The sequence below is a fragment of the Ailuropoda melanoleuca genome, chromosome 5 (assembly GCF_002007445.2).
Source record: "Ailuropoda melanoleuca isolate Jingjing chromosome 5, ASM200744v2, whole genome shotgun sequence".
Classification (NCBI taxonomy): domain Eukaryota; kingdom Metazoa; phylum Chordata; class Mammalia; order Carnivora; family Ursidae; genus Ailuropoda; species Ailuropoda melanoleuca.
In genome coordinates, this window is record NC_048222.1 from 42,753,502 (window position 1) to 42,779,439 (window position 25,938).

At 55.2% G+C, this 25,938-nt stretch overlaps 1 protein-coding gene and 1 long non-coding RNA gene across 7 annotated transcripts in view; one reads left to right on the forward strand and one right to left on the reverse strand.

Annotated features, from left to right (window-relative positions):
- LOC109488851 overlaps positions 1-195 on the reverse strand; it is a 22,867-nt gene extending 22,672 nt beyond the window's left edge. Inside the window, exon 1 of the long non-coding RNA XR_002141701.2 lies at positions 121-195. This is a non-coding gene — a long non-coding RNA (uncharacterized LOC109488851). The remainder of the gene's footprint in view (positions 1-120) is intronic.
- Positions 75-25,938, forward strand: RBPMS2 (RNA binding protein, mRNA processing factor 2). 6 transcript variants are annotated; one of them, XM_034660828.1, is made up of 8 exons: positions 75-214; positions 15,831-15,908; positions 16,704-16,742; positions 17,434-17,496; positions 18,028-18,178; positions 18,622-18,773; positions 24,450-24,519; positions 24,790-25,938. In XM_034660828.1, the coding sequence occupies exons 1-7, from the start codon at positions 122-124 to the stop codon at positions 24,510-24,512; spliced, it is 639 nt and encodes a 212-aa protein (XP_034516719.1). In that variant the 5' UTR covers positions 75-121; the 3' UTR covers positions 24,513-24,519; positions 24,790-25,938. The 6 variants fall into 6 exon arrangements, with proteins under 6 accessions (XP_034516719.1, XP_034516717.1, XP_019649692.1 ...); XM_019794134.2 differs by lacking the exon at positions 75-214 and adding an exon at positions 11,966-12,442; XM_034660826.1 differs by lacking the exons at positions 24,450-24,519; positions 24,790-25,938 and adding an exon at positions 18,884-22,754.

The following is a 25,938-nucleotide window of genomic DNA, read 5'->3' on the forward strand; positions in this document are numbered from 1 at the left end:
AAAAAAAAAAAAAAAAAAAAAAAAAAAAAAAAAAAAAAAAAAAAAAAAAAAAAAAAAAAAAAAAAAAATCGCCCTCCGCGTTCCCTTCCCCTCGCCACCCCCACACCCCCCCACACACACCATGAGCAACCTGAAGCCGGACGGCGAGCACAGCACCAGCACCGGCACGGGCACCGGCACGGGCTCGGGCTCCGGCGGCACTCTGGAGGAGGAGGTGGGTCTGCGGCCCCGGGACTTGTCGGGGTGAAGTGCACGCGGAGGTGGGCGGGGGAGAGGGCGCGCTGGGCCTCCCGCGCCGCGCGGGGCCGGTCTGGCAGTCACTCCGGACGCCTTCCCGTCGCTGCCCTTCGGTCGGGGAGGAGCAGCCCGTGTCCGGCGGGCGGGGGCGCGCGGCCTGGACTGCCCCGCCGGGCGGGCATTGTCTCCCCGCCCTCCCGGACTCGGGGCGGGCCGCGCGCCGGCCGCCGTCCGTGCGTCCCGTGGTGGGCGAGCCGCGCGGAGTCTGCCCCACGCCTGCTGCCCGCGCGTCCCTCGTTCTCCACTCTCGCCTGGCCAGCTACCTTCTTCCGAGGCGCTTCTCCGGTATGGCCCGGACTCCCGCCTCTGCTGGAAGGAACTAAGCGGGATTGGCACCGCGGGCGGGCGGCACCCTCACTCCCTTGCACTTTCCACCCTGACCCCTCCCCGTGACCTTGGAGGCCGGGGCCAGCCGCCCGGCACCTTGGTTCACTACAACTGAGCAGTAGTCACGGGGGTTGGACGGGCTTTCCTTGCAGCCCCAGAACCTGGGCTTTGGCAAAGAGGTCAGCGGGCAGTAAACTAGAGTTAAGAAAGAGATGCCTAAAGATACTCCTTTCTCGGTTCTCCTCCCTCTGGTTTTGCCCCGCCAGGCAACCCAGGACCCCAGAGCTGGTCTGGGTGGGATTTTGCAAGGAGAGGCGACATTATCTTGACCGCTAGACATGTGCTAAAGAGGAGGGCGTGTGAGGCGGCTTCGTGGAATCAGCAGCAGCTGGGTGGTTACGGGGATGGCGAAATCCGGGAGGGTGTGGGGTGGGGGGTGAGGTGGCGGATATAAGCCTTAGGGCTATGGGTGGCGAATGGAGACCAGGAGCTGGGCCGAGACAAAAACTGGTGTGGAAGGGGACAGGCTTTGCAGCTCTCTCCAAGGGCCTCTGGCCTGCTGTGTCACTCCAGGGCTAAGAGACCCTTCCTGCCGCGCCCTGGCAAGCCCTTGCCCAGGAAACCAAGGGCCAGTTATCCACCCTGAGCTCCCTTCCCCTTGGTCTGGGGGAGAAACCGCAGAGCCCCTGGTGGGGGCTGGTGTTGCTACCACCCTCCAATGCAGTGGCCGTGGTGGCGGCTGGCCGTGCAGAATGGTTTGGTGCAGAATGGCGCCGGTGGCCCACTGCTGGGCTGGGCTCCTCACTGTGGGAGGGATGGTGGGAGGGTCACACCACCAGCTCCCACTCTTAGTAATTCAGAGGCCTGCTGCTAGTCCGAGTCCACCAATGGCATGGCATCTTGAGAGTCTAGGTCTAGATATCCCTTTTTGAGGGGGAGGGGAAATATAGAACTCTTGGCACTGACGGATGCAAGGGAGGGCCTGACGTTTGTCCGCCAGTGTTGTGTGCGCGCTCCAGTGCAGTGGGTGGGGGGTGGCTCCTGAAGGCCTTGTCCTTCTCGGACCTTGACATGCCAACAGGCCCAGGGCACTGATGGGAACCTTAACTCCGTCCTAACTCTACCTGGTTGTTGAGAATAGCCCCTGAAAGTTGGGGGAGGGTGACAAGGTTGCTGGTGTGTGTGGGATCTCTGCTTGGCTCCCTGGGAAGCTGGGCAAAGACCCAGAAGGCCACTATGCTAGATGGTTGACTTCTGCAGGGAGTTCGCCCAAGAGGCTGGGCTGACCCTCAGACCTACCCCTTTGAAAAAGTGGGAAGGGTGAACCTTGTGGCGAAGCTAAATTCTTAGAGAAAGCATTTGAAGTATTGGTCACGTCTTTCTACGTGCTTTTTCTGCGAGAGAAGGCAGAATCCTCAAGAAGTGAATCCCTGTGACTCCTTGAGGGCAGGGGTGGGTTACAGCACCGTAGTGGTTCAGGGAGTCAGTGCACCTGGTGCTGATGGAGGGGCACAGGCTTGTGTTCAGCGGAAGTCTAAAATTAAAGTTCTGGAAATCTCCTGGATCCCGGTGTCTGCTCTCATCAGGTAAGTGCAAGGATGAGCCCCCTCCCCTCATTAGACTTCTGGGCCAAGAGCTCTTCTGCTGAGGTTCCTTCTTGAATTGGTGGTTTGAGCTGGAACTGAATTCCCTCCCTTTAGCTTAGATGCCCCCTAGGCAGTCATTTCTGCATCCCCCAGGAGCCACCAACAGGGGAATCTGTGTTAGCAGGGGTAGTTTACTCTCATGGCTGAGCCAGGTTGACTCTCAGAGATTAGTTAAAGCAAGCCTAGAAAACCAAGGAATCCTACTTGCCCACCAGAAGACCTCAATTCCTAAAGGTTTTAGGGTGCTGGAGAAAGGGGTATGTTGTCATGGTTCCAGAAGAGGGTATCCGTGGGGCTGCTCCTTTGCATAGCCTTGACTTGCCCTGCTTGGCCACCCTATGCCTGGGGGCTTCATCCCTGTCACAGACTTCAGGTTCCTTTACTGGACCGGGGAGCAGGATTACAGGTGAAAGATGACAGACTAGAAGGTGAGAAGGAGGAGGGGATGGGATATTAAATGCAACGGTAGGTAGAATAAGGGGATACCAGCAGGTGATGCAGTGGTGCCCCTGAGAAGGTAGAGATCAGCCATCCCTGAGACGTGGCTGGGCAGGAGGAGGTCGTCAGGCCTGTGCCGGTCAGAAAACGTTCCAAGAAGAGGGAATAGCAGATGTCAGAGGGAGCAGTGGATTTTGGAACCACTTGACTACCAGGCGTTTGCTAGACTGCAGCAGTCCTGGGGGCCACATTATGAAGAGTCTGCGACCATGCAAAGTTGAGGGAAAATTGGCATTTTTCTGCCATTTGGAAAGGAGATGTATTAGAAGCTATGATACCGTTTGAAAGCTAATGGACAGCGATGATTAAGGAGAAGGTCTGCAGGGCAAGAGCTAAGTGTCCCTTTCAGTCTAGAGGCTATGACTTCACCCAGGTGGGTCATGGCTGGTGCCGGGAGCTCTGGAAGGTAAGCTGATATAGGAGCTTTCCTCGCTGTGGAACCCCAGACCCGAGCATGCCTTACTGATTCTTTACGCCTGGCTAGAGAGTTACAGTGTTTCTGGGGAGGGGTACAGGTGGTTTGAAAACATATTTTATTTTGAAAAAGGAGACTTTATAATACAAGGTAAAACTAAGTTACAGTAATTATTCACTGGGGGCGGGTGGCAGAGCTGAAGGGAGGGTAGTATTTGGAATCTTGGGTGGATGGAGTTCAAGTTCCTAAGAGTTAAAGAAGTTTTTTTGCCAGCCTAATGGTAAACTATAGAAAGGCAGGCATTAATGGCATACAGAGAAGCTACAGCTTGACCTGAGGGTCTTGACCCCTTGCTGCCCTCCCACCACCATCTTTGCTCGTCCGTTGCATCTAACGTATCTGGGCCAGCGTGGCTGCTTGCAGGCCTGGCACCCTGGGCCCGTCATGTGTCCTCTAATGGTCTCTGAGGAACCAGCCAAGTCCCTGGCAGGACGGGCCAGGGTTAGCACTCTAGATGAAGGCCCTTTTCTCTGCCATCAGAAACATCTGACTGGATCTGGGACATCTTGCTCTATAAGCTGTGTGTGTGTGTGTGTGTGTGTGTGAGAAAGGAGGTGTGTGTGTGTGAAAGGTGTGTGTGTGAAAGGTGTATGTGTGAAAGGAGGTGTGTGTGTGTGTGTGTGTGTGTGTGTGTGTGTGTGGAAAAGGAGGTGTGTGTGGGTGTGTGGGTGTGGGTGAGGGAAAGGAGGCCCTTCTGGGCACTTACCTGGAGAGAGGACCCAGGGAGGTAGATCCAGGCAGATTCTATAGGCTGGGCCCCTTTCCTTCCTCGGGGTTGTTGTGGATGTGACTTCTCTGCTCAAATAACGAATAGAGAGGCTGTCCTAATAATAGTAAGCCCATGCCCAGTACTTGTGCCAGGCGTTACTCTAAGTACCTTACCATCCTACCTCCTTGAACTTTCACGACAGCACTGTGAATTGCTTACACTATTGTCATCGCCATGTTGAATGAGGAATCTGAGTCAAGAGAGGTTAAATAACCTTCAAGTAGGGGCGCCTGGGTGGCTCAGTTGGTGGGGCATCCAGCTCAGGTCATGAACTCAGGGTCAGGAGATCGAGCCCCACGGCAGCCTCCGTGCTTAGCATTCTTTCCTTCTCCTTCTGCCCACCCCCCACTTGTGTGTGTGTATGAACACGTGCGTTCTCTCAAATGAATAAACAAATAAAATCTTCTAACACTTTCATGTAGCTAGTAAGTAGAGAAGTTGGGATTTGAACCCAGAGTCTGCCCTTAACCACACACTGTGCCTGCTGTTCTATTTTACATTAGGGTTTTTGATGAGGGTTGGGGGTCTTGGGGAGAAGAGGTCTTGCAACTGAGGTTTTTGAGGCCTGAGCTTTGGGCGATGCTGCTCCAGGCTAGTTTCCGCTGGGCTGGGGTATCCGAAGACTGGTGATGGGAGCTGGCAGCCCTCGGAGGAGGAGCGTTTCATCACAGATACAGGGGGATGAGACCAGACCAAGTCAGTCTCTACAGGCAGTACCCCCCTTGTTGCCTGTACTGGGGCTTACTGCTTTCGTCCCTCCCGGCCCGCCCTGGTACCCTGCTGCTTTGGGCATCTTAACTAAAGAAATGGTACCCGCTCTAAAGTGACCGCCTGTCATTTTGTGTGTTTGTGTGTGGGGGTCATTCTGTCGGATCTCCTCATCTCCTCCTTCCCTGCACATGGGCAGCCTGGCTAGCTGATCCCAGTACGAACCAGCTTCTAAATCCCATTCAGCATTTGGACATTCTGATTGCTTCTCATTGCCTCTCCAGAGAGGGGCTGGTGAGTACTCGAAGTAGAATCAAGACACAAAGCGTGGGGTGCCTTGCTTTTTGCTCTCATGCTCTCTATCCCATTACGCCTCCAGACGGTCCTGAGAGCAAGAGGAGTCCACCCTACCTGCCCTGAGGTCTGGGCTCCTGGTCGGTGGCCTCCAACCCCTGGCTACCCAGAGCTGAACTAGAGTGCTGGGTTCTGGCACCACCCCGGGGCCCCCAGACTCTGCGGAGCCACTGGTTTTGGATAGCAGTGACATCTGGTAACTTGTTTGTTTCTCTGCCATCCCCTGACCATGGCTGCCTCAGAGGGTTCTCACACCGCTGCCAAAGCCATGAGGCAGTGGAGCAGGGCCCATCACTATACTTCAGAAACTGTGTAGCTGTGAGGCGGGAGCTATAGATATCCCACAAAGCTCTGTATACGGGAACCCCATCTACTCCCTGCCCAGGGATGGCATGGCCTCCTTCTTTCTGTTGCTTCTCCAATTCTGTCCTTGGGTGGAAAAGATATGGTTATTTCTGAGATGTGCCAAGGCTGACAGAAGAGCCAGCCCTTCTTGGAGAGTCCGCTGGTGGATCCCATCTGTGTTGAGGGCCTCCAGAGTATAACAGGGGCTGCGTGTACTGGGAGGGTCTGTCTAGGCCTCTCTGCCGTGGCCTTTAGTCATTTATGGCCCACTGAGCAGAGGCTCTTGGCTGTCACAAGTCATCAAGGCTGCCTGTATGGTTCTGAACAGGCCTGGGACTTCCGGGGAGAAAGGGTAGGGCCTGACCTAGACGAGGCCATGGGATGAGTGTCGAGTACCTCGCTCCATTTTGTGGTTAGCCACCCTCTCCCTCCCCAAATGGGTCTTGGGCTTTTACTGGTGGAGGGGGTGTCAGGAGAGGTTACTGGAATAGGACCTGGACCCTTTTTTGAGAACATGTGTTGAAATGAAGACTTGGAAGAACTTCTGCCCAGACTGGCCCTCCTTCTTGATGTATGATTGTGGCACAGCTTGGGGTGTTTGTGATCGGGGACCTCCAAGCCAGAATGCAGACCCCTGAAGCAGCTTCCATTCAACAGAGATCCCCTCCTGACAGGAGCGTTATGTTAGGAAACGTGTCTTACGGGCTTCATCTGCTTCCTTCAGGTAGTGGGTAGGCGTGGCAGGTGCAGTGCTCTATGTTCACAGTGGAAGGACACTGGTGGTTTCAGGGGTGGAGGTGTTGGTTTCGGACCTGGGAGAAGAATATAAGGTTCCCCTAGGCTCACACTTCAATGCGTGGGTTGGTGCATGGCAGTGGTGACTGCTGCGACCCTTGCCAGGCACAGGAATGAGCAATAGATCTGTGTTGGCTGACCACACGGCACCAGGAGGGACAGGGGAGGTGGATGGCACAGGAGGGAAGGAAGCTTTGCCTGGAAGGCCTCCGTGCTGGGGGCCCTGTGAGCCTGCCCCTTGAGTCGCCTCTGGAAGCCTTGGCCCCTGGCAGTGTCTGGAACCAAATGGAAAACAGTCCCCCGGCCACAGCACTGAGTCTGCACGGTGCAGCTCTTGCAGTTTGGTTGCTTCCCTATAAATGAGGTGTAGGCTGTGCTCACAACAGGCTTTTTGACCAGGTTTGTCCCCAAGATGTGCCTTCTGTTCCTGGGGCTAGAAGTAACTTGGAGCATGGGGTCGGAAGCCTTATTATTTAAAACTCTATTCATACCTACCCCTGTCCCACCCTTTAGAGAACTTCTTAGCACCCCAGCTTGGTTCCCCTGACCCCTCTACGTACACAGTCTGGACTCGAGGACACATTGCAGGCTGTAGGGGAAGTGCCTCAACTTCCCAGACAGCTTGTATTTTACTGCCAGCTCTGCCCCCAGCTGGCCCAACACCTGATCCCTGAGCTGGTTCTTCATCTGTAAAATGGGCCAGTACCGTTCTGCCTGTTACGTCAAGAGGCTGTCCGGCTCTTATGCCAGATGGTAAGTATGAAAGACCTGGAAACCACAGGGTACTGCCCAGAGTGGTGCCTGAGAGCCAAACGCTATGATTTGGGGCTGTAATTAGCAGGGGCAGGCAGAAGGCTGTAGAACACATCCGAAGCCTGGTACTCCACACCAGGCCGGACTCACGGCATTGACGGCGTCCTAGGTGCAGGGAAGTTGGGCAGTGTCCTAGCCCGGGAGCTGAGCGGCCCAGAGCTCCTCAGAGGGAGCATGGGAAGCTCTGCGTTTCTGGGAGTCTGTGTCTCACTTCCCATCCACTGTCCGGCTGTATCTGCCTGTTCTTTTTCCCTGTGTCCTCGTTCAGCCCTTATAAGTCCTGCGTCTGCGGGCCATGTCACCACATTCCATCCACCTCTCGTCAAGTGGCCCCACTCAGAGGGACTTCTTTCCCCTGGGAGGGGCAAGAGCGACCTGCTGGTGCCAGGCCTAGGCCTGGGACCCAGGGGGACCCCATCCCCCACCCCGCCCTCTACATCCATACACAAAAACCCTGGCCACTGTGATCTCTGGGTGGGAGTGAGGTGGGGGGCACTGCCCTGAGGTTTCTTTTTGGCAACTCCAACATTGCCCCAGGAGAGACCCCTCCCAGACCCCCAGGGCCGGGCTGCTGACTTCCTGCTCTGTCTCCTTCTCAATTCTCTAGCCCCTTTTTCACCACTTTCTTTGCCTTTATACGGGGCAGAATGGGGTGCTTAAGCTCTGAGCTGATAGAGGACAGTGCCCAAGCCCTATCCTGAGACTCCATCACCTTCTCCTGCTTCCTTGGTATCTTAACGAGATGGAGCGAGCGTGAAGGGCCCTGCGGCTAGTGCATCCTTCCTCTTTATAGTTGAAGCCCCAAAGGAAGGCTGCAAAGCCACCTGCCAGGCTGGTGGCCCGGCTGGGATTTCTACCCAGGCTCCCTGACGGTTGGTTTGAGGCTCTTTTTCTTTCGTTTCCATGTCAGATCAGCAGGTGCTTAGTGAACAGGAGGCTGAGCCCGAGTCCCATGTCTTCATTCTCAGTGGGATTTCATCCCCTTGGAGCAGCTAGAGCGGAGCTGGGTGTGATGGTGGCTGCTGCAAGCTTAGAAAGGACCTTTGGGGGTGCCTGGGTGGCTCAGTCCGTTAAGTGACGACCCTTGATTCCAGCTCAGGCCGTGGTCTCAGGGTCCTGGGATCGAGCCCCTCAGCAGGCTCTGCACCCACTGCAGTCTGCTTGTCCCTCTCCGTCCCCTGCTTGCTCTCGCTGTCTCTTTCTCTCTCTTTCAAGTAAATAAATACATAAATATTTTTAAAAGAAAAAGGACCTTTAGTATCTTTTTTTTTCTTTTAAAGATTTTATTTATATTTGAGAGAGAAAGCATGTGCAGAGGAAGAGGGGGAAGCGGCTCCCCACTGAGCAGGAAGCCCGAGGCAGGACTTGATCCCAGGACCCTGAGATCATGACCTGCGACGAAGGCAGACGCTTAACCAACTGAGCCACCCAGGCACCGCAGGACCTTTAGTATCTTTGTATCAGGAAAGCCATAAGCTGGATGCAATGCAGGCTGCGTTTCATAAACTCCCAGGGTCTGGCTGGTGGGGGTGGTGGTGGTGGATGGGGTGGCCTGGGCTTCCATTTGGACTTGGGGCTTCTAGGGCCACATGTGCCCAGCTGCCCTGTCTGAGGCATGTGTGTGGCCCTGTTCCGGCCCCAGCCTGCAAGTCAGCAGGGCACAAGGCTGTTCCCACTTAGCTGCTGGGAATCGGCAGTCTGTCAGTCTTCCTTTGACTTTCCTGGAAAGAATTCTGTTAAGGACAAACCATGGGATCATCCAGTAGGACACTCCCCCACCCCACCCCGCCCCAGATCAACCTTTTGCGAGGGGCTGTTTCTGCCCTCTTAGCTCACAGACTAAAGGCCACTTGTTTTCAGGTTGCCCAAGGCTGACCTGACTTCTGAGTAAGGGTGTGTGAGATCGAAGTCTGCAAAGGAACATTGACTCACGAGCACCTGGGGACACGGGGGCTGCTTCTTGACATGCTGGTGACCACGAGCAACTCACTGGACCCCAGGCCTTGGTTTCCTCGTCTAAAAATAAGGTTTCTTCCAGCTCAAATAGCCTGCATTTCAGTTGCTTCTGAGGGCTGGGAGTCAGGGAAGGATGTGGGAGGGGCTTATGAGAGGCTTGTTTTTCCCTTTTTGGACTTCCCTCCTCCCCCCACTCCGTTCCCTGAGTCGTGTTTTCCATCCAGAGGACACCAGAGCTCACACTAAGCTGCGAGTAGGTGGGGATTCAGAGCGAGCCCATCACTTGAGTAGTTTGATGGAATGGACAGTCGAAATAGTTTTTCCTTTCCAGACTGAATTCCAGCTTCAGAGATGCCACAGGATTGCTGCAAAGAATCCATTTTCAAATGTCATTTTTATCTCTTTGGTAGGATGTATCTATTGCCCAGAGTCAAGTTTCCCTGGGTGTGTCCTTCCCTGGTCCAGCCCTGTGAGGCAGGATTTGCCTGTAAGGCAGGAGTCTGTCTCCTAGAGCAGAGTGTTCCTGGTGGACCCGAAGGGTTTATTTGTAGGTGGGGTGGTGAAGAGGTCAGGGGTGGCCCTGATGTTTTCCTCCCTCAGCATCCTTTGTGGAGAAAGGTCTGTCCTTTGGGCGGTTGGTCCCTGAAGTCCAGACAGGGTGCTGTCTTGGAAATTACAAGGCTGGAGTTTAGAAGAAGGCTGTGGCTGTCCTTCAGAGTTAAAGGGTAGAGGGTCCATGAGTATTCCACTGCTTCTGAGAGCGGTATTTACCCGTTCTGTCTCATAATAAAAGCTGGGACTTACAGAGCCTGTCCTCTCAGCCACAGTACCCTGCTGTGGCCCTTAACTGCGAAGCTGAACTTTTAATGCTTGGAGTGAAGGGAGTCTTGTGTCAGGACGGCTGGGGCGAGTTGGAGCTGCGGGGCCCTTAGCGTCAGGCCTGTCCCTCTCATTGCAGAGGAGGGCACACACATGGTGAGGGCAGAGTGGCCAGGCCCCAGCCCGAGTGTGGGGTCCTCTTTATTGGAGGAGGGTCCCCACTGACTGCTGTCCCAGTCTTGTGCCACCTGGAAGCGTTGCTCAGCTGTTTTCTTTCCTCTGTAGAGAACACCCATCCCCTCCTTGTCCCCCGACAGCCCCCTTCCCTTAACTCCCATATGGCCTCCGTGTGAGCTGGGTCCTCTGTGTGCCCTGGGGAGGAGGGAGACCTCTGAGCAGCCACTGTCTAGAGAGCTGGTCTGGGTTAGGGGCACTGAATGACAGGTCTGCTTGGAGGGGGGGAGTGTTCAGGACCAAGAGAGATGTCCGCCTGGACTGAGAAAAACGATGAGTCCTGCCTAGAGGGCTTTCCTACAGAGGTCTGGACTTGTTCTAAGGCTAATGCCTTGTGCGTCGCTGTCCCCTCGCTCCTGAAGCCTTTTGTTTGATTTCCTTTTTTCTGAACATCTGTAAACGTCAGTTTGTCTGAAGGAAGAACATCAGACACACAGATATGAATGAGGTGGTCAGAGTCGCTTCTTCCTAGTTCTCTTTAGAAGGTAATCTTCCTCCGTGCTGGAGAGGGCTACAGAGGGCCACAGAGGGGGAGAGACCTCCAGTATGAGGCCTGAAGGAGATAGCCAGGGACTCCTGGGAGCCTGTCATGTGGGGGTTAGAAAGTGGAATGAGAGGCTCCTTTTAGGGGATATTCCCTCCACAGGGGCCTCAAGAATAATGCTGGGGGTGAGGGAGGCCGCTGAGAGATTGCCTTTCTCTGCCCCTCCCCTGGAGCGCTGGGAGCGGAGGAGGTGAGGGCTCTTTCCCCCAGCACTGTAGGGTCCATAGCGCGGAGCTAGACGACCTCAGGAAGTCTGACCTCCAGTGATAGCCTGTGGCCTGGACCTAGATGAGACCGGACCTCCTTGACCCTTGGCTCCCAGCAACTCGGGGGAAGGACAGGCAGCAGGACTTACCTAAGGAAAGAGCAGCCTCAGGAGCCCCCAAAGCCAGATGGGAGACACAGTCATGCCAAAGGCCATTCAGTTCCTCTAGGCAGGCGTGGGGCTGGCTGGGACCACCAGCAAGGCCAGGTCTGCTCCTGAGTATCAAGAAGGCCGCAATGCCATGTCTGCAGTGTCCCTTATGGGCACACCTCTTCAGCCAAGTTCCATGTCAACATGGTACTTCTAGCAGGTTCCACCAGAAGAGCTGTTCCTCAACATGTTTCTTCTTTCACGGACTTCTAAAGATTCTCCATACTTTCTCCACTTCTCCCTTAATACTCTCCCTACCCTGTTCCAAACTTACTTTCCAACTGGACTGAGGGTGTGCGTGTGGTCCAGCACCATCTACCAGTACTTGCCATAAAGATGACCACTTTAGAAGGACTGTTGTTGCCTTCACGTTTTGGGATGGGGAGATCATCCCTTGCGTTGTCTGGATACTTCTGGAGAAAGGGTGAGTGTATGGAAGGAGAAGGGCCCAGGCAACAAGGTTGGTGCCTTCTAGCAGCCTGGGATTGTGTGAACCACCCCTTCTGTTTTCTTCAAATAGTTTAAGATGTTTTTGTGTTGAATTCCTGTCCTGAACTCATAGAGTAGGCAGGACATGGGTTCTTTGTTAGTCTTTCTAGCTTGGCGTCAGCCCACACTTAGTGCCTGAATCCTTGTCTGTACCCAACCTCTTCCTTTTTCTTTTTTTTTTTTTTAAAGATTTTTTAATTTCTTTATTTGACAGAGATAGAGACAGCCAGCGAGAGAGGGAACACAAGCAGGGGGAGTGGGAGAGGAAGAAGCAGGCTCATAGCGGAGGAGCCTGACGTGGGGCTTGATCCCATAACACCGGGATCAGGCCCTGAGCCGAAGGCAGATGCTTAACCGCTGTGCCACCCAGGCGCCCCCCCAACCTCTTTCTTGAATGTTGCACCCCATTACCATGAGGCTGGCGTCGGTGGTGGCACAGAAGGAGGGGTGTCCAGGGCCAGCCTGGGACACAGGACTAGTAGGTGAGGCCTTGGAGAAGGCCCTGTGTATGTTTCTGTCGCTGCAGTCCCCTAAAGGATCTGACTGTGCCGTCAGCTTGCTCTGTCACCTTCTTATTCTGAGCCTTGGTTCCCTCATCTGCAGAGTGAAGGTGTTGAACTAGCTGGCCTCCGTGGTGCCTTCCGCCTTGGCCGTCCCCTACCTAGGGAAGAGGGACACTAAAGAACCCTGTGACTACCTAAGGTCGACGCACCTGCATTCCCAGCTCCAGACTGACTTGGACCCAATCCAGACTCGCGAGGCAGCTTTATAAAGAAATGGCTCGTGGCGGCTGATAGGGAGGTTCTGTGCCGGTCAGTGCCGTGATTACAGGAACCCTCAGTGAACCAGCATGTCATGGAGCCTCTCCTACGTGCTGGGCAGAGAGGAAAGTGAGCTCTTCATCCTGGAGGTAGATGGTATCTGCCTCGTACAGACGAAGGACCTGAGATCTGGAGAGGTGAACCCACTTCCCGAGCCAGGCGTGAAGCTGGGATGCAAGCTCTGGTGTGGCCGACAAGCACCTGCTCTCTCCCCCACGTATGGTGTCACTGGGCCAGTTCTGTCCCTGGCTGGGAGTCTCTCGTTTGGAGGACTGAGCTGCACAGAGACGGGGGTAGGGAGGGGGGTGGTTCAGATGCGGAGGCCTGACTCCAGGTGCAGTCGGGGACAGGGAAGCTGTGAGACTTGGCTCCTGTCTCTGGGGTTTTGTAGAGTCCAGCTGAAGGGGGTAAGTTTAGACTGTGGGAACAACAGAAGGCAGGGCAGCCTGGCCCCGTAAGACTTCAGAGGAAGGAAAGGGGAGTGAGGAAACAGGGGGACCCGAAAGTTGAGTGCCTGTCAGTTGGGAACCAGGAACGGGTGCGCTGAGGTGCGGCCCAAGCAGCTGCCTCGAGACAGGCCCATGGGGGCACTTGTTGGGGCCAGAGTAGTCGGGGTGGGGGCAGGACCGGGTAGAGTTAGAAGCGGGGCAGGGGTCGGGGGGCCTCTGTAGCCTCTTGTCCTTTCCACGTGCAGCTGAGCAGCCAACTAGGCTTACACTTCCTTCCACCTCCGGTTTGCTGGTTCCTTCCTGCTCTTCCCACATCATCACTCCAGCGTCCTAAACAAGTACCTGGGGAAGGGACTGCCGACCGAACGGACACGTGGCAGCTCTTTACCTATCCGTGGGGCTAATGAGGCCACCTCGGTGCCACTCCTTCTGTCCCCACAGCAAGATGGATTGCTGGTGGCACAGACGGCTAAGTCAGCATGTCCGGGTCTTACCCAGCATGGCTCCCTTGTGAGCTAAGCCGCATGAGCCCTTTCTGGACCTCAGTTTCTCTATCTGACAAGGCATCATCTGTCAGGGAGACTAGGATCGAGTGAGGACAAGGGAAGTATTCAGGCTGGGATTCCTGCTACCTGGCAGATGGGGACCCACCACCTGATCCATAACTGTCTGACCTCAGCTTGCTTCCTGCGAGCTGGCCAGAGACAGGATGGCTGCCAGATCGTAGCATTTTGGACACTTCAGAACCTAAAAGATGGAAACAGAGGAAAAGGGTCATCTGGCCCAGAGGGAAGGCTGGAAACAGGGATCCGAGCTGGGAATGAGGGAAAGCTCCCCCATACTCACCCTCAACCCCACCCCCAGCCCAAGCAGGAAATTTTGTGCTGAGAACTTGCTATTTAAGGGGGCCTCTGGGGAGGTCTGGCCAGAAAGGAGCCATTTGAGGAAGGGTTTAAAATTAGCCTGGGTGAAACGGGTGGCCCCTGGGGAGAACTGAGGCAGAGGTTTCCGTGGGGCGGCTCCGGCTCTGTGTCTTTGACCAAAACCACATCCCGGGGAGGAGGGAGTAGGACTGATCCAGGTCCGTCCAGCACGGCCCTGGCTGGGCTTGCACTCTTTCAGTCCATCTTTGAGGGGTGGGCTAGGTGCCCAAGTCCTGGCACCCAAAAGGATCCTGGACAAGTAGCCAGGAGACCTGGGTTTTGAGTCCCAGGTCCGCTGCCTTTTAAGAACAAGCCATGTGACCTGAGCACATCACTTCTGTTTGAGGGTTTACATGTAAATTAAAGGCCCTTTCATCAAAGGCCGGAAGGGGGTAGAGGACCCTTGTTCTCTGGAGTCTGGGAGCTGGGTTTACTGTACCTGGGCTTGGGCTGTCCAGTTCTTCCCAGGTTCCTCTGGAAGCAGGGTCGTGCCCGGGAACTGCAGAACTGCGTACACAGGGAAGTGAAACGTGCAGAACCTTCACCTGGGGCCTGGAAACAGAGGCGTGTGTGGGGAGGGAGAGGCAGGACCAGAGGGGGAAGATGCATCCTGAATGGGGAGGGCTTCTGCCTGGCCTGCTTCTTGTGCGAGAAACCTATGGGGAGAAGAAGCTTGTCCTTACCCATTCTTTATCAGCTGCGGGCTGGGGGTCATTCTTGGTGTGGGCGGGGCTGGTGACACTGGTTACAGCCACTCTCTGGGCTGGTTTCCTTGGCCATTCCTGGCGCTGCTGTTGAGATCTATGTATGGGTGTGTCTGTCTGTCTGTCTGCCTGCATTGGGTGTAACTTTGCCTGGCTGCTCAGGTTCCTGATTCAGGCCATGGGAAGGGCTGTTGCCTGTGTTCAGGAGGCCAGCACTGGAGCGTGGAGGAGATTCTTTGGTGCCTCTGGAGAAGGGGACGTGGCCACTGTAGGGCATCTAAATGCTATCAGGAATGGCCACATGGGGGTGGGGACAGCAGAGGCCCCTGAGCTTTCTCTTACAGTGGCAGGTATGAGTTGAGAAGACCTATGCTTGGCTTGGTGATATGAGATGCAACTTGAAATCAGGAGTCAAGTGTATCGGGAAGCTCTGTGCATTTGGGTTTTTCATGCCTCAGCCACAGTTTTAATAGGTAGTTTTAGCAGACTTACAAATGCTGGAAAATCCTCCCTCCCCATTCTAATTATTGGCCGATCTGGCCTTGCTGCTCAAGCATCTGGTACCAGCAAAGTGTAACCAGCAGTGGTGACTTAGAGCATCTGCCAAGCCTCTCAGGGGACCCCCCCCACCCGCAGTTCAGGGGGTCAGGTTTGGTTGGAGTCAGAGGATGGACACCTGGGGTCTAGGTCTGGCTTTACCACCAACTTGTAACCATGTTGAGGGCCAGGCTCATAACCGAAAGCATGTCTGCCTTGCTTGAGGCTGATAAGATCCTACTCGTTCTTCAAAACCCAGCAGAACTGTTCCATCTCTGACTCCTTAGCCAGGTCCCTTATTCAGTAAGCACTTAGTACAGCACCACGCTAAGAACGGGGCCTGGAGGCAAGAATACAACATAGGCCCTGCCATTGAAGAGCCTCTGTCTAGTGTAGGAAGCACTAGGAGAGGGATATGAACATGCCAGGCCCTCTGTTGAAATCACTCCAGGGTGTAGCGTGGCCTCAGACTTGGGATCCGTTTACATCCCTGCGTCTTCTCTAGACCGGGCAGAGCCTCTCAACCAGGGCTCCATTGGTACCTTCTGAAAACTGTATACATTTTGGCTTGTCTAATTTTGGGGGTGAGACACCGGAGCTTTCTTGAAGTCTCAGGGATCCTTGATCTGTGTGCTTATCACGCAGGGCTCTGTCCTCTGGCCGCTGTTCAGTCCGTGTACAGAGACACTCCGCAGGTGCTTGTTGAATCACCTGTGGGATGAACGCAGAGAGCAAAGTGTACAGAAAGGACTTTGAAAAGTGAAATGCTATGAAACTCCCAAGTGTTCATTTGCCTCGGCCTCCAAAGGAAGCCCAGGATATACGGAATTCCTCCTTCGTCTCTGGAAGGGTTCCTGTTCCTTCCTGAAGGAAGAGCCGTTACCCCTGTCTGCTGTGGTCTCTGTCCCCCAGGTCCGGACACTCTTCGTCAGTGGCCTCCCTGTGGACATTAAACCCAGAGAACTCTACCTGCTCTTCCGGCCATTCAAGGTGAGTCTAGACCCAGCCACCTGGGGGCAGAGCCTAGGCCGGAGGAGAAGTATCAGGAATGACTCCAACCTGGATAGGGCAGCAGAAAGCCAGAGGACAGTGTATCAGAAACTGTGATCGCGGGGCGCCTGGGTGGCTCAGCCGTTAAGCATCTACCTTTGGCTCAGGTCATGATCTCAGGGTCCTGGGATCGAGCCCCGCATCGGACTCCCTGCTCAGGGGGAAGCCTGCTTCTCCCTCTCGCACTCCCCTTGCTTGTGTTCCCTCTCTCGCTGTGTCTCTCTGTCAAATAAATAAAATCTTTAAAAAAAAAAAAAAAAGAAAAACTGATCGTAGCCCTGGCTCCCTGTCCTGGTGCTTCTCGTCCACGTGTTGCTGTCTTCCGATTACCTGGCCCTTTCTGAGCCTCTCTTTCCTCATCTGTAAAGTGGAAACGAGAGAGAACCCCAGTAGACTTGGCCATATAAGGAATCTTTGCAATTCAGTGTAGACTTTTCAGTTTAAGTTTTGAGAAAACTTTACAAGGTAAGGTCTGTGCTTCCAGATTACAAGTGAGCGGAGCAAGCGGGAATTTACGCATGAAATGATGAATGCTGCCGCGTGATGCCCGCCCCGCGTGCTAGACCATGTGATAGGGAACACAAGGGCAGAGGGCGCACATCAGTAGTGGAGGTCAGGGTGGTGGACGTGGGGCGGGGGAGTGTGAGAACGGTGCAGCCGGGCACTGGAGAAGGGGGGCTGGGATAGCACAACAAGGCTTCTGACCTTGCCCGTCATGACCGCCTCTCTCTGCAGGGCTATGAAGGGTCCCTGATCAAGCTCACATCGAGACAGGTAATTTCTCTCCAGAGTTTGTTTTCCTCCCAGCCCAGACCAATTGCTGAACTTGGACCTGAGCCTGCTGCCTTTTTCCTCATCTTAAGGCATCTGGCAGCTGAGACCTGCTCCCTCTCATCCCGTTTCTGTTTGGGGCTGGTGTAAGAGCGGCCTCCACAGCTCCCCTGTCCTTACCAGTCGTCTCCTGGGCCTCCCCCTCTGGCTTTTAAGAAGCCACAGCCTGGCCCCAGGGCTGAAGAGCACAGACATGGTGGCTGTGCTTTGGTTCCTGATGGCCCTGTGGGGGCCATTTGGGTTCTGGAGTGAACTTGCCAGAATGAAGTTAGAGAAGTTTTCAACCTATTGCCCCTTGACTGAACCTGGAGCCTTCTCATGTCCTTGATTCATTGGTGTCCCCTTTCTTGCTGGAGAAAACACTGGAACTTACTCTTAATTACCTGTATGCATTTTAAAAAAAGATTTACCAAAAGCGTGATGTTTGTGTAATGTGGTGGGATAAAGCTGTGTGGGCACCCTTTCCCACAAGTGGAACCTGGATGGGAGACTCGCTGCATGAGAAACTTCTGTTTCAGCTAAAATAGGGAGGATATAGACAAGAAGTTGTTGTTTTGTTTTGTTTTGTTTTGTTTTTGAGGGGGAGATGGAATGTTGGGAGAGATGCAAGGGTGTCCTCTCTTTTTCCTACTAGCCTGTTGGTTTTGTGATCTTTGACAGCCGAGCAGGAGCAGAAGCAGCCAAGAATGCGTTGAACGTGAGTAGACAAACAGGGCTTTCTCTGACCCACAGACCTCTAGGCAACGAGTATTCCTGTTCTACCTCCTGCAAACCTTCCCCCACTCCATGCCCCCCAAAAAAGGGCCTACAGGATTTCGCAGCCATTCTGGGGCCAAGTCCCTGGCTGCACTGTGTCAAATGCCACTACTCACAAGGTCCAAGCAATGTGTCTTCTGTCTTGTCCCCTGCATGGGTTCTTTTAGGCAAGAGCATTTCCTTTTTTTTTTTTAAGATTTATTTATTTGAGAGGGAGCACAAGCAGTGGGGGAGGACCAGAGGGATACGGAGACAGGCAGATTCCCTGCAGAGCAGGGAGCCCGACTCAGGGCTTGGTCCCAGGACCCTGAGATCGCAACCTGAGCCGAAATCAAGAGTCAGACGTTCAACCAACTGCATCACCCAGGGGCCCCCTAGGCGAGCTCTTTTCTGGGGCCCTTCTGTACCTATTGCAGTGGACAGTCTGGGTCCTACAAAGTCTTTTCCTTCCATTCCTTCCTTTCTTTTGTAGGGTATTCGCTTTGATCCTGAGAACCCACAGACCCTGAGGCTAGAGTTTGCCAAAGCCAACACCAAGATGGCCAAGAACAAGCTAATGGCTACACCCAATCCCACCAACGCTCACCCCGCCCTAGGAGCACACTTCATCGCACGGGACCCCTGTGAGTGGTGCTCAGAGCTGTCGTTTGTTGTCCTTTTACTTGGCCCAAGCTGGGGGCCCGAGTGAAGTTGCATACAGAGGGAACACATCGAATTGTCACTGAGGGAGTCGGTCCTTCCCAGGAGACTTCTTCTATCCACAGCCACTTGTCTCTAGGGTTCCTTCTTCCCCCGTAGCCTTTGCTGGACTGCAGACAGACTGAGCTCCTGAGCTGTCTGTTCTCTTGGTTGAGATGGGCAGAGGCCCATCTGAGGGCTTCTTGAAGCAGATAGGATGCGCACCGTGCCAGGTCGAGTTAACAGGGCTTGTTCCCCTGGTCTTAGGGTCCTCGAGGGAAGTCTGGCCTCAGCGGGGAGCTTAGATAGGTCCCCTTCTCTGTTTGGAATGGGGTAGTGGAGGGAGAGACCCATGCTCTGACAGTGGGGCTGTTGTCTCCCATTGCAGATGACCTTATGGGGGCTGCTCTGATCCCTGCGTCCCCAGAGGCCTGGGCCCCCTATCCTCTGTACACCACAGAGCTAACCCCAGCCATCTCACCTGCGGCACTCACGTACCCAGCTGCCACTGCCGCCGCCGCCGCTGCCCTCCATGCGCAGGTAAGCCCCTCCGGGGAGAGGCGTGTAGGGGACGAAGGAGGCTCTGAGCTGGGCCAAGCATGCCTCCAGAGCCGCAGCGGGACTGCTGTCTTCCATGACCTTGTCTTTAGGGTTTGGGATCAGACAGGGGAGGGAGAGGATTAGCCAAGAGGCCACATCAAGGACCCGTGGCAGACCGCGAGTACTGAGAGAGACCCAGCGTGGTCCCACCACCCCCTGAACACCTGCAGGCAGGCACCGCACCGCGTCCTGCCCGTGGTGACAGAGCCCTGATCCCGGTCCCAACCTGCTTGTGGCCTCTGGAGCCAGGCCGCCTGCCTCTGCCTCTCTGGTCTTCATAAACTTCAGAAAGCTTTTGGAGATTCTGTGTCTTGACTTTTTTACTGCCTGGAAGAATGAGAACGATATTCTCTGCCTCAGGGTTGTTGTGAGAATGACACGTTAGCAGCACGTGAAGTGTTAGCATGGCAGCTGGAACGTCCTGAGGGCTCCGTGAGTGTGTGCAGGAAGGAGGGAACAGTCCCTGCTTGCGGAGAGTTGGGGAGGGTGGTGCTGGGCCAGGAGGGCCCCCGGCACTGCGGGGCTTTGTGCTTGCCAAGTGCCGTGGCAGATGCCCGAGAGGCCAGCGAACCATGGTCCGTTCTGGTCTGTCACCAGCAGGACACACTGCTGGGCGTCTGGACCGGTCGCCACCAGCAGCACAGGGAGGCTGAGGAGTGACGGCAAGCCCACTCTGGCGTGTGGTCAGTAGACTGAGCAAGAGCTGAGCCTTGGGAAGAGCATCGGGGCCAGGCGCTCGGCTGTTGACGGAGGTGGCCTGGCCAGGACAGTAGGGCAGGAGGAGGAACTGGACATGAGAAGCCAGGAAGAGAGCGTTCACAGGAACCAGAAGCTGAGGTGGGAGGGGCTGGGGGCTCCTCCCAAGGGAGGACTGAGTGCATGTCTGTCTCCGGTCGTCTGAAGGGCTTAGTGACATCTGGGTCCTCCCGGTCCTGAGGTGGAAGGTGCGGACTCCCCGGCTGCTACCCTCGCGGGCTGTTTCCTTCAGTGGGGGAATTCTCCTTGGCCACAGCCACTTTAGATGATACTGAGGGCAGAGGCGTGGTTAAACTTGGCGCTGTTCCCGGCTATGCACCACGAACAGCTGGAAAATCGATCAGGGGATAGGAAGGTGGTCAAGATCCTTCCCTAGAGGGAAATGTTTGAGTATTTACCACAAACCAGGTTCTGTGGTGAGCAAAGAATGGTGAGCCGGGAAGACAGTCCTTGTCCTCTGTGAGCTGGCAGCATGTGGAAGGCTGGCAGGAGTGCTCCCGGCCAAGCAGGGACTTTCACGGCAGCAGCCCTGCGAGGCCTTGCTGGCCTCCTTGCCTCCAATCCCAGCTTTGCCACCATTGAGTTACCTGATCTTCTGCAGGTGACCTCGCCCCTGGGCCTCCGTGTGTGTCCTCGTCTGTAAAAGGAGAGGCAAGACCAGATCAGGTGCAGAAGGTCTGCCCCATCTGCTCTGAGATGCTCGGCCATGACGATGGTGAGGCAGAGGTTGGGAGCCAGAGACGTATGTCAGGTTAATAAGGAGAGGCGCCTCTGCCCTTTTTTGGGGTGGCCCCCCAGCTGGCTGGGAGTGTCACGCTACAACCTGTCCTTAAACTCCACACTGCAGGGCTACGTGCCCTCCGATTGTTGTCTTCCTTTCCAGCTTCCTCTCACCCTGTCCATGCCCAGGGGCTCCAACTCCAGTCTGGCTGCCTCAGTCCAAATCCTGGCTCTTTGAACACTTGTGTGACCTTGGGCAAGTTACTTAACCTCTCTGTGTCTCCATTTCTTTGGAATGGTGATAATCATACGTCCTTTATCAGTGTTTGTTTTTGGCCTGTTACTACAGAGGGAGAGCTAGAAAGGTGTCTGTTATCAGTTATATTTACTGTCATTCTTGTGTAGTGCCCCCTCGTTTCTCCCTGAGGCTGGAGGCCTCGTTGGGTCTCAATTCCTGCCTCGGGCCTCCCTGGGAAGGGGATGAAGGCCACCACAAAGGATAATGGCATTTTTCAGGACGCAGGCTAATGACAGGGGATTGGATCAGGTAGTAACTAGTTGTGTCCCTGCTACTCGACTGCTCTGGACATCTGTCTCCACAGCAGTAAACCACCCTGTCCGGACCAGATGCACTCGTAAGCACGAGAACATTTTCCAAGTAGTAGTGTTTGTGTTTTTACCTTCCAAGAGCCCCCTCCTTGTCCCCTGACAGTGCTGCCCAGAAGTGGAAGCTGAAAGACCTTAATAAAGAAAGTGGACGCTGTTGATCCCAAAGGCGGTATTCTGAGTGCGGAGGAACAACAGCATTGACTTTCTGTGCTTGTGGGCAAGGAGGTGACTTGGAGAGAAGGTAGTAGCAAAAGGGGGTGCAAAGCAGTCCTTCCTTTCTCTATCCCAGCATGCGCACCCCGACTGCATGCCCCCCGCCACCAGCCCAGCCTCTGCTGAGGCATCCGTGTGGGGCCACAGGGCCCAGACCTGCAGGAAGGGGCTTGGAGATGGCTCAGTCCCACTCTGGGCATGAGGCCATCTTGTTCGACCTTCGGGTTCTCTTCATAGAAGCTTCCCCTTTAAGAGGGTGAGGCATGCAAGAGGTATGGGTGGCGGGGGCACTCTGGGATCCGGAACATGCCTAAAAGCAGGGGTTCTCTGTGTCCCTTGCATCCCAGGGTCCTCCCAGACTGGACTTCATTTTCCACTTTCACCTGAGGATGTGGGGTCTTTGACCGTGGCTCTTTTCCCCTCTTCCACTGGCTCACCGCTTACTAGTGATCTTAATGTTACATGAACTCCCTTGCCTCTATTTTCTGATCTGTATAACGGACATGATAAGGTTCTCTCTTCCCTTTGCTTATTATCCTGTTCCCCCAAAAATGGCTACTTTGATCCTTAGGCTTGGTAGGGTGCGTGTATAAGATCCGTAAATGTGGATCTTTTATAATAAAAGTTATACATTTGATCTTTTTAAAGCTTACGTATCAGCCCGTTTCCTGTCGGTAAGTGTAGAGTTACTTTCCGGCTGTGTGGCAGACCCACCGTTGCGTGTGCGTGCGTGTGCTGCTCCCTGTCGATGGTGCGTTAGGTTGTAGCGCAGGTGCCGCGCTGCAGTGGACGCCCTTGTCCGCCCTGCGTGCCTGTCCTGCTGGTTTTCCTTATCATACATTCCTAGAACCATGACAAGGTCAAAGTGTAGGCATGCCAACCGGAGCGTTCCTTTAATTGACTTTCTGATGAGTGAGGCGCCCATATTTCTTGGCTGCTCCTATTTCTTCTCATGTGGAGTGATTGCTCTGTCCACCTCCTGGTTGTATGTTCTCAGTCTGTCCCAAGATCTGAGAGACGACAGAGTTCATGTGCCCCCATGCCCCTTGGTTTTGATGCTGCCCCTCTTGGAGCCGGGTCATTCTAGATGCCCATGGGCCTGTCCATGTGGGGTGGCTTCTCAGGACCCGCAGAACCCCTGTGAACACCTGGAGGCCCTGATCGCTGTGCCTTAGGTGGCCTCTTGTTCTGAGCTGGGGCAGGAGGGGGGACGGGCCTTCTGTAGAGCCCGTGCCAGCCTCTCCCGGCTGTCTGAGGAAGTGCACAGGCGGCCCCTCAAGTATGTTCTGTCCGCTTGGAGGGCTCATCCATCCCAAGCTCAGAAATGGGGGCTTTCTTCTACTTCCTCCCCGGGGAGGTGGTGGCTCATCTCAGGCTGGGGGGAGCTGCCGCTTTGGAGGCTGAGTTGCAGCGCCTAGTGGGGAGAGTGGGGGCCCCCACGAAGCAGGCTTGCCAGTGGAGCCCCTTAAGCAACTGCGGGAAGCCTCGGCCTCCCCTGTTACGAGAGAGTCAGAGGCCTCCGAGTCTTTCCCATGCTAACCGACGCTCGCACCTTGTGCAGCCCTGCAAGGCACCCAGCTGGCCGGACTTCTTGCTGCAGGGCTGCAGCAGTCTGAGGCCGGGTGAGGGGCGGTGGTCGCGGTGAGGTGGGGGGGGTGGGGTGCAGTTGCTGGCTGGATCGGGCTACAGGCTTGGCTGGTAGCCACCGTGCTGGTTTCCTCAAGTGTCCTTCTCTTGTGGGGTGAGCTCTGTGTCCAGCCACCCTTCCAGGAGAGTACATCCCACAGCTCAGCCAGGGGGAGGAGAGGCGTCCTCCCCCTCGGCTGGAGGGGAGGGAACTGCTTCCAGATGTTGTCGAGGCAGGAGAGAAGATAGTGGCCTCTGGTGAGAAGAAGCGCTTGACCTTTTTCTGTGAGGTATGGTGCTTAAGGTGGTTCTAGCGGCCCGGGGTCTGCTGTGTCCTGTTGAGAGTGGTGCCACATCCTCGGAGCCCAGGGAAGACTCTGGTGTTGGTCAGGTGGCCTAGGACCTGCTCCTGCTGTCTGCCAAGTGTCCTGCGTTTTAGGGTCACCAGCCTCTGACTTGCCGCTGAGCCTGTGGTGACCAGAGTCCCGGGGTATACAAAACACCTGTAATTTGAAGGAGACACGGGAGTTCGCAGGAAGCTTCCACCAGCCCCCGGATGACCTGGCATTGCTTGTTATCTTCTTGCTTAGAGGGGGGATTCCAGGCAGCCAAGTGGGAAACTGAGTCCACTGTTGTAGCGTCAAGAGTGTGGTCTGTGTGGCCAGCTGCTACTTTTTTCTACGCTGGCTCCTGTGTGCTGTCCCTTCCTTTCCTGAGGGGACCCCAGGCCCCCCTCTCTGGGCACTCTGCCCCTTGCCCCCGACGTGTCTTGTGATGCCATGTTTGCCCACCACTCCGAGGCAGCCAGGGGTCAGGCCAGGGCAGGCATGCTGTCTGAAACTGGGGCAGGTGGCCTCCCTGCAATCTTGGCGTGGCACCCAGTGCAGCTCACCGCCCAGGTGACGGGCCCATGGAGAGGCTGTACCTAGAAGGGGAGGGGGCAGATCATTTCCTGACCGTCTCTGGGAATCCTGCTCTGGGGTTGCTGCTCCGTAGGGCCTGGGCCATGCAATAGCTGCCAGGGCCTTACTGGAGGGTTCAGCTGGCAGGTTACAAATCTCTAGACTGGGGAGGCTGATAATGGAGGGAACAGAGGGATGGAAAGGGATGGAAGCATCCGCTGGGTCACAGCCCTGGCTTCCTTGGAGAATCCTACAAGGATAGGACCAGCATCTGGGAGTCATACCCCTTGGAGGCCAGGGCAGCTTCGGTTTCTAAGATGTCTGTACGCTGTATCTCACCTAATCCTCACCGACGCCCACAAGGATCCTCTCCGTCATCTCTGTCCTGGATGTGGATGGGGGCGCTGAGACAGAAGGAAGCCGAGCGACACTGTATTAGGTTCATTCTCCCAACGTCAGGCATCCTGCGCTCTCCCAGTTCAGGGGGAGAGGCGGGTCGCTGGCGCCAGTGCCCCTGCTGCCGAGACTCCCTTGGTTCACCCCGGTGGGCTTAGCAGAGTGTAAAACCCCTTCGTAGTGGTTCTCTCGCTTGAACCTCGACCCTGTGGAGGAGGCCGGTCAGGTGGCGCTGTCCCGTTTTCAGGATGAAGAAACTGATGCCTAGAGGTGAGTAGCTGGCCCGGCGTCTGCCAGTCAGTGACAGAAGCAGGACTGCAGCAGGGACGCGGACGGCTCCCCAGGCACGAGAAGGGACTGCACAGCTAGCTGCTGATGTTGGCTTCTCTTGCAGGTGCGCTGGTACCCTTCCTCTGACACCACCCAGCAAGGATGGAAATATCGTCAATTCTGTTAGTTCTTCAGTAAGTGCTGGCCCAGAGGCCCAGGAGGAAGAGGGTCCGAGACCCTGGCTTCCCGCGGGGCCACGGTTCCTCCCTGTGCCCGAGCCTGGCAGCTCCCTGGAGCTAGGCACCCACCTGAGCTGGTGCGCGAGGCACTCTGGCTGGTTTCTCCCCTTCTCCTCCCACCGTCACCCCCTGCCGTCCGTCTTGCAGCCTGTCATGAGGGCCAGGCCTGGGTTCTGCTCCAGTCCCAGCCCTCTGCTCACGGCCACCTCTCTCCCCTCCCTCCAGGTCTTGCCACCGCAGCTTGAAGCCCCTGCCCCGCTGGGGAGGAAGCCGCTCTGAGCTTCCACTGCCCCCAGGCGGCCTGTGGAGAGCTGCTGCTTCCTTCCAAAGACTGTGAATTTTAAGCCTGACTCAGTGGACTGCTTCCTGTTTCCTTTCTTCCCTTCCTCAGCCCTGTCCTTCCCCAAAGCCCCTCACCAAGGCCTCCCGGGAGGATTCGGGGGCCTTCTTGTGGGGATACCCAGCCCCGGCCCGGAGGTCTCGCTGGGACTGAGCAAGGCCTGACCTCCGGTCCAGACTTGCTGCTTCCATAGCTCCACCTCAGAGAAACGAGGCATTTAATTTTGCATGTTTTCTGGCATGAATTAAGACACTTAAACTGTGTATATGTGAGTGTACAGTTTGTTCTCACATTGTGTCACCATAGCAACAGGTCCCGGCCACCAATGGTTCATCATTCCCAGTCCCTCTCTCCACACCCTCCCCTCCAGCCCCCTGCTTCAGCGAGGGCCGAGCCCCGCAGCTCGCGCCACCCCGCACCCAGGGCCCCCCACCACCCCCACACGCTTCCAGGCCGAACAGCAGCCACCACCTGACAGAGGTAGTGTTTTCTTTTTCATTTCAAATCCGGGTCCTCCGCTTCCTCCTCCTAGAGGGGCCGACAACTGCTAAGCAAATCCTCTCTGCCTGGTTTGCTTGCCTCTGCACAGTGCACCCCCCTGCCTGTGCTCCTCATTCTTCCTGAACTTCAGAACCAACCAAAAAGCGAGAGTATTTTTGTACCCGTGTAACAAAATATTTATGCATCATAAAGGATTTTTCGTGTGCGTGTGCAATTAATTATTAAAGAGCCTTTGTTCGCCTTGTCAGATAAGTTTAATGTTTAGTTTGAGGCATGAAGAAGAAGAGGGTTTCCATTCTCCAGCAATGAGCCTTTGTGTCAGGCGTTAGTTTCAGAAAAATGAAGGAAAAAAAATTGTGCAATTTTTTTTGTTTTGTTTCGTGAGCACATCAGGGCTTTGCCTTCGGCCACAGCTGTGGCTGTCTTGACATTTTCAGACTTAGGAGACGAGGTGGCTGTTGTAATTGCTGATCCTGTGAGAATGTGAAGTTGGATAATATATGAAATGCAAAATAAAAAGCCATCCAAAGTAA

Excerpts from the sequence above, each read along its gene's own strand:
- RBPMS2 (XM_019794133.2), top strand. The coding sequence starts at position 12,335 with ATGTCATGGAGCCTCTCCTACGTGCTGGGCAGAGAGGAAAGTGAGCTC. Across the intron at positions 16,743-17,433 it reads TCAAGCTCACATCGAGACAG|CCTGTTGGTTTTGTGATCTT; the intron begins GTAATTTCTCTC and ends TTTTCCTACTAG. Across the intron at positions 17,497-18,027 it reads CAGCCAAGAATGCGTTGAAC|GGTATTCGCTTTGATCCTGA; the intron begins GTGAGTAGACAA and ends TTTCTTTTGTAG.